The sequence below is a fragment of the Merops nubicus genome, unplaced genomic scaffold (assembly GCF_000691845.1).
Source record: "Merops nubicus isolate BGI_N331 unplaced genomic scaffold, ASM69184v1 scaffold34793, whole genome shotgun sequence".
Taxonomy (NCBI): Eukaryota; Metazoa; Chordata; class Aves; order Coraciiformes; family Meropidae; genus Merops; species Merops nubicus.
Window position 1 is genome coordinate 1 of NW_008600193.1, and position 6942 is coordinate 6942.

General features: G+C 52.5%; 1 protein-coding gene across 1 annotated transcript; it reads left to right on the top strand.

Moving 5' to 3' along the window:
• Positions 1-6: 6 nt before the first annotated feature.
• Positions 7-6936, top strand: ASH2L (ash2 (absent, small, or homeotic)-like (Drosophila); the record flags this gene model as incomplete). Its single annotated transcript, XM_008937640.1, has 14 exons — positions 7-104; positions 794-882; positions 1216-1310; positions 1444-1539; positions 1758-1853; positions 2030-2105; positions 4092-4185; positions 4472-4689; positions 4839-5006; positions 5340-5533; positions 5902-5994; positions 6251-6349; positions 6639-6698; positions 6916-6936. Coding segments are annotated over exons 2-14 (1383 nt in total), but the record flags the coding sequence as incomplete, so codon positions are not given.
• Positions 6937-6942: the final 6 nt, after the last annotated feature.

The window sequence follows — 6942 nt, forward strand, 5'->3', positions numbered from 1 at the left end:
GGCGCTGTGGAGGAGGAGGCGGGGCGGCAGCTGGGGGAGGTGGAGCTGCAGTGCGGCATCTGCACCAAGTGGTTCACGGCGGACACCTTCGGCATCGACACCACGTAGGTGTGGGGCACAGCCCGGCTGTGAGCAGCAGCCACGGGCCTGGCACAGCAGGGGGCAGCTCTGGCCCTGCGTTTTGGTCTGAAAACCCCTTTTTTCCAGACTTCAGGACTGTCAGAGCTGCCCTCGGGCTCGGTGCGCTGGGGAGGTGATGGGAGGGGCTTCAACAGACACTTCCAGTTGCTGGGAATGAACCCCAAAATCTTCCTGGAAGTGAAATGTAAACTCAGATTTCTGAAAAGCCAGTGTGGGACCCACCTTAGACTTACTGAAAACTTCTTCTTTGGTTGTGCTTTGTCTCTGAAAAGCACTCTAGACTTCCAGTTAAAATCAGTTGACCCAGACAGCTCCTTGTCCAGAGCTTCTGGGCTGTTGTCTTTTATTTTGTTGAATTAATTTCCTTCTCTAAAACAAGAAGGTGATACTTTGAAACTTGGGTTCCTTTTGTTTTTTTCAAGAGCTTTGTGGCTTTTCTTGATGCCCATGATAAACCTAATGTGATGAAAATATCATTGAACCTGTGAGAAGGTCCTGGGTTTTGAGAGAGAGAGAGAGAATAATGAATTTGTTAACCTGGAATAGCAAATTTGATAATCTGATGTATTCATTAATTCAAATTCAGAAGAATTAACTTCCCACCCTGCTGTAGTCCAGCGTGCAGCAGAACTTGCATCCTGCTCTTTTCCAGGTCATGTCTGCCCTTCATGACCAACTACAGCTTCCACTGCAACGTTTGCCACCACAGTGGGAACACCTATTTCTTAAGAAAACAAGCCAGTAAGTGCAAAAGCATTATTCTGTACAAGGTCATCCTCATCTATCCCTTTGTATTTATCTAAAGCCCGTGGGAGGGTTCTGCAGAAACTTCTAATAAGTGACCCAAAAATCACACACACGCCTGTGCAGGGTTTCTAGAAGTGTTTTACCTGCTGGTTACTGACTTCCTGAGGTGAGAACCAGCTCTGTGGGGGCTGCTGGGCTGGGGGGGAGCTTGGGAGGGTCCTGCTGCTCCAGCCCAGGTGGGTGCTGGCTCAGTGGTTGCTCTGTGTGTGGGGGTGTTGGGTCCTCCCATGGAGTGTAACTGCAGCTCGGGTGGCTGTTTGTTTTCAGATCTCAAGGAGATGTGCCTTAGTGCTCTGGCCAACTTAACCTGGCAGTCAAGGACACAGGACGAGCACCCAAAAACCCTGTTCTCAAAAGATAAGGTATGGCCCTTTAAAAATCCCCCTGGGTTGAGGCAAGCTCAGATTTCAGTGAAGAGCAACTTCAAACAAGTATTTGCAGCAGGACTTTCAGCTCCACACTGCTGAGGCTCCATTTTCTTTTCTCTTTTTACAGGACATCATCCCATTCATTGATAAATACTGGGAGTGCATGACAACAAGGCAGAGACCTGGGAAAATGACCTGGCCAAACAATATTGTCAAAACCATGGTAAGTGTGGGGGAGAATCTGTGCAGGATTTTCTGCAAATGGAGCTGTTGTGTGCTGAGGTCTGGACTTTGGGCTAAACAGTGAAGATTCAGATGCTTTCTGTGTAGTTGGTGTCAATACCACAAAATAACTGTGTGTACTGTGATTTAAACAGCTGTTAATTAATAGCATTAGTGAGATGATCTCACCCTGCCTCAATTCAACTGCTCCTCTTTCAGTGTAAAGAAAGAGATGTGTTCTTGGTGAAAGAGCATCCAGACCCAGGGAGCAAAGACCCAGAAGAAGATTACCCCAAATTTGGACTTGTAGACCAAGTGGGTAGTTGGGGCTGGGAGGAGAGGGTGCTGTGGGGAGCACAGGGTGGGGCTGCTGTCCCCATTCCCCAGGAGCAGAGGGTGCTGTGGGGAGGCAGTGCTGTGCTGGCTGCTCCTCAGAGGGCTGGGCTGGCACACTGGGCAGTCTGTGCATCAGGCTCTTTTGTCTCTGTCAGGACCTGGCCAACATTGGCCCTGCCTATGACAACCAGAAGCAGAGCAGCGCCGTGTCCACCAGCGGGAGCCTGAACGGCAAGTGCCTGGGCAGGGGGCTTGGGGGCTCTGGGGCTGAGCTCCCACGGCTGGGCTGCCACAGTTAAACCTCTCCTGGGGGCTGAGGTTGGGCTCATTTTGCTCCAGACACGTTCAGCTAGCCTCACTGGGCCTCTCTGCAGAGAGACTGGCTTTACCGTCTGTGGAGGTTCTGGTTTTCCTCATGGCAATCAGCTGAGTGGAGATGCTGGCAGGAAAGCTGAGCTCATCCAGTTTCCCCCATTGTGGTTTTAATTTGCCTGCTCACGTTACTCAGATTGCCTGTTTCCCTCACCCTGAGATTCAAAAGTAGCTGGGGAAGGTCTGTGTTGTTCTTTGCTCACTGGGGTCACTCAGTGGCCTTGCTGGGGCCCTGTGAACCAGGTGAGGTTTCCTTGTCCATGAGGCTTCACCATTTGGGATGAAACCAGTGTGGTTTAACCCCACCTGGCAGCCAGACACATGAAATGTCTCCTACCAGGGGGGGCTTGGGGCTTTTTAAAACCAAGCTGTAGCTATCTGAGGCTGTGTTGTCTTCATTTCATGCACGGGTTGTTTTTTTGTTTACCTTCTGGAAGACTGACACGTGTGGTGCCACTTCTGTCCTTGCAGGTGGAGCCTCTTTGGGAGGTGAATATTTACCTGTCAGCTTCTAAACCTTAAGTATTATTGTTTGCAAAGCTTTTTTTGCTCAATTATTGTAGAAGCTAAAGCCAATTAGAAATCAAGAGCGTGCCCTGGTGTGATTGCAGTAATATTTTAATACAGAGCAACAATTTCACTTCTTAATTTTCAGTGGTTAGAAGCCTTTCATGATCATATTCTGCCTCACTTGACTGGTTTAAAATTTTATTTCTGCTTCTGTTTATTTTTATTCTGTATGATTTGACCTGATACTGTTGTCATTTTAAATCTTAATGCCCAAATAAGGGCCCTGGCTCTGAGAGCTGGTGTGGTGCTGTGATGGCTCAGGCCAATAAGCCTTGACAAAGTGGAGCCTCAGTGTTTTTTCCTCAGCAGAACTGGCAGGTGCAGCTGCTGCCACGTCAAAGTCAGTGCAGAATATGGTGCTGCTGGTATTCCTCCAGTGGTTTGAGTCCCTTACACTGGATGGGGAATGCTGCTAACTTAAAAGCTGCTGTACTTTCAGTTACAACACAGCAGGCAGTTTGTAAAGGTGTTTGTCTCCAGCACATAAAAATTCTGGAGTTTTCCTTGTAAATCAGCAGTTTTTGAAGTAGCATGCTCCTGATAAATGCATTTACAATCTGAGGTACTAAAACATCAGATGAGTTTGATGACGTTTGACAGGAACTTCTCCTGTGCTGTGGTTTGATTTATGAGTAAAATTTGGGTGCTGTGACAGGAGGGGATACCCTGTCCCACCATAGCACTGATTTGGGTGATGCTGAAGAGAAACACCTTTACTGCTTTTCATTTTCCCTCACCTTAAGTCTATTTTATTTTGTGGATGGAAATTTAATGTTAAGTGCTTCCTGGTGTCAGAGTGTCTCCCAGTGTGCCCCTGGGATGATGACCTGGCTTAAAATCAGCCTGTGTGGGCTGTAGGTTGGGTCTTCTGTTACTTCTGGAGAAAATAATGTGAAAAGTGAGTGGAATCTCCATGAAAGCCAGTAATGCCTTTGGGGTGGATCCCAATGCCACCCTCTGGAGATCTTTTGAGAACAGATAAGATTCTTAAATCTCATCTTAAAAGCTTGAGCTGAGCTCAACGTGTTGGTAAGTCTTTGACTTCCCCTCCAAGTGCTGACACTTCAAAAGCACGTGAGGCTGCACAGAAGTTCTGGGTTTTGCCGCGCTCGCTTTCGGTACAGCCTGTTCCAGCCCTAGCAGTGGCAGAAGGCACTTGAGCTGGGGAGCTGGGTTTGGTTTGGCTGCTCCTGCCCCTTTCTGTGGTGGAGATTCCTTGCTCAGGGGCTCGCCCCGGCCCCCGGCTCGTTGCCAGGCTGTGGTTTGTGTGTGCAGGGGGAGTCGCCGCGGGAGGCAGCGGGAAGGGGCGGGGAGCCAAGCGCAAGCAGCAGGACGGAGGCACCACGGGAACGGCCAAGAAGACCAGGAGGTGAGGGGCCCTGTGCTGGCCATGGCCCATCTCTGCCCCTGGGAGCCCGTGGGGCATCGTGCCACAGCCCCGTGGAGCTGTCAGTGGGCCCTGTGCTGGAGGTGGTCTGAAATGGGCCGTTTTGGGCCCGTTCTGTAGAGCAGCACGCGCCGGTTCCACGCGGGCTCCGGGAGGCCACGGGCCCTGCAGGCTGTGAGGGCTGCGGCCCTGGGAGCTTGTCCTGGGCTCTGTGGGGGCTGAACCGTGGCTGTCTGGAGATGCCAACCTGCAGGGTTTGTGTCCACAGCGACCCCTTGTTTTCGGCTCAGCGCCTGCCCCCCCACGGGTACCCTCTGGAGCACCCCTTCAACAAGGACGGGTACCGCTACATCCTGGCCGAGCCCGACCCCCACGCGCCCGACCCCGAGAAGCTGGAGCTGGACTGCTGGGCAGGAAAGCCCATCCCTGGGGACCTCTACCGAGCCTGCCTCTACGAGAGGGTCCTGCTGGCGCTGCACGACCGAGGTGGGGGCTCGTCCCCCCGGGGTGTCCAGCGACCTCACGCTCCTGGGCTGCTGCTCCAGACCCACGTCTGGCCCTCCCGTTACCTCTTGATGTCGTCGCCCGTTAGGAACCCCACCCAAAGTGCTCATGTCATCTCTCCTCTGCCACAGCTCCCCAGCTGAAGGTCTCTGACGACAGGCTGACTGTTGTGGGGGAGAAGGGCTACTCCATGGTGCGTGCCTCCCACGGCGTGCGCAAGGGCGCCTGGTACTTCGAGATAGCCATGGACGAGATGCCCCCGGACACGGCGGCCCGGCTGGGCTGGTCACAGCCCCTGGGTGAGTCCCCTGCCAGAGCAGCCTTGGCTCCTTCCTGCCTTCACGTCCCAGCAGTCTAGAGCTAAGGAGGGGGAGCAGTGCTCAGCTTGCCAGCTTCTTCACTTCTTTTCTGAAGGGGAAGCTCTGTGGGTGATCTGAGCCGTGCAGACCTGCACTGTGGGTGGGTCCTTCGTGCTGTCGCACGCTTGGCCCTGCCTAGACCCCCAGTCCACACGTGTGTGCTGATGGCAGCTGTTTGTTAACAGTGTAATTACTGGGTGAGACCCGGAGTGGGACACACGGAGGTGCTCCTGCTCCACCTCTGTGCTCATGAGGAAACGTTGGTTTCCACAGGGAACCTCCAGGCGCCGCTGGGCTACGACAAGTTCAGTTACTCCTGGCGCAGCAAAAAGGGAACAAAGTTCCACCAGTCAATAGGGAAACACTACTCGTCTGGCTACGGGCAGGGCGATGTCCTGGGCTTCTACATCAGCCTCCCAGAAGACACTGAGACTGCCAAATCGCTGCCTGACACCTACAAAGATAAGGTGAGACTGGAGTTCACCCTCGGGTGAAGTGTTGGGCAGGTGGGTGAGTGGAGAGCAGGTTGCTGTAGCCTCACTTCTGCCCCCTGTGAGCACATCCTGCCTCTGGTGGCTCATGGCAGAGAGGTCCAGAGCATTGAAAACAAAATACCCAGAACCACGCAGAGGCTCTGCATGGGCTGCTGAGTGAGGCTGCCCACGTCGTCTTCCCCTCCTGGTTGTCAAATATTTGAGGTGTGTGAATCACTCCTGGGGGGTACTCTGACACAACAGGCATGCCTGTCCCTGCCCAGGGACGCTCTGTAACGTGTCACTAAGGGTAATAACAGTTCCTGGCTTGCTTCTGAAGTGGTTGTTTTCTGATATTTCAGGCTTTGATCAAATTCAAAAGCTACTTGTACTTTGAAGAGAAGGACTTCGTCGACAAGGCAGAGAAGAGCCTGAAGCAGGCACCTGGGAGCCAGGTAGGTTCAGCACTGGGAGCTGGAGGAGGCAGAACGTGAGGGGAGCAGAGAGAGCTCAGGGAGCCATGGAGGCTGATAGGGCTTCACTGGGAACCAGCTGCACCCACTGCTCGTGGTGTTTTGCTGCTGCTGAGTCTGCCTTGGGTAAAGGGAGTGCAGGTTAAGGTGCCTCTGGGAGGTCACTCTGTAGTTCACCAGGAAGGGTCATGAAAGTTAGCAAAAATGGGGAAAAAAACTTCTTGCTTTTTCTTTTCAGATAATATTCTTCAAGAATGGTGCCAGCCAAGGAGTTGCCTTTACAGACATCTTTGAAGGAGTTTATTTTCCTGCCATTTCATTGTACAAAGGCTGCACGGTACGGAACGGGTCTGTGGAAGTGGCTCCTGTGTGTGCACAGATTCAGGGGTGCAGAGTGTAGGAGTGTCAGGTGGAGAGGAGAGGTGGGAGTTAATTCTGTGACGTGGCTCTGGGGCAGTGCTGCTGGTCACTGTGGGATGGGACTTCCCCAAACCCCTGAACAAACACGTTCATGGGGCCTTCCACGGGGTGCAGAGGGGCTCAGGAGCAGGAGGGGATCAGGCTGGAAGACTAAAGCAATTTATCTTGCTTTTTAAGTTTTATTTAATGATAAATGTCTCCCACAGGTTTCTATAAACTTTGGGCCATATTTCAAGTACCCACCTAGAGACATCACGTACCGTCCGGTGAGTAGGCACTAAACTTTTCACCCCCTGCTTTGTGACACCTCCCAGTATTTAAGCTAAAGGTGACTGAGAGTTTAGCCTCTTTTAGCAGGAAGAGGGCTGAATTCTTGTTAGTAGGGGAAATAAACCTCTCCTGAGTGGTGTCAGGAGGGAGCCAGCTGCAGAGCAGGGCTGGCCAGGCCCTGCCCTGAGCTCGGCCGCTTGGTTCCCGGTGCAGATGAGTGACATGGGCTGGGGCGCTGTC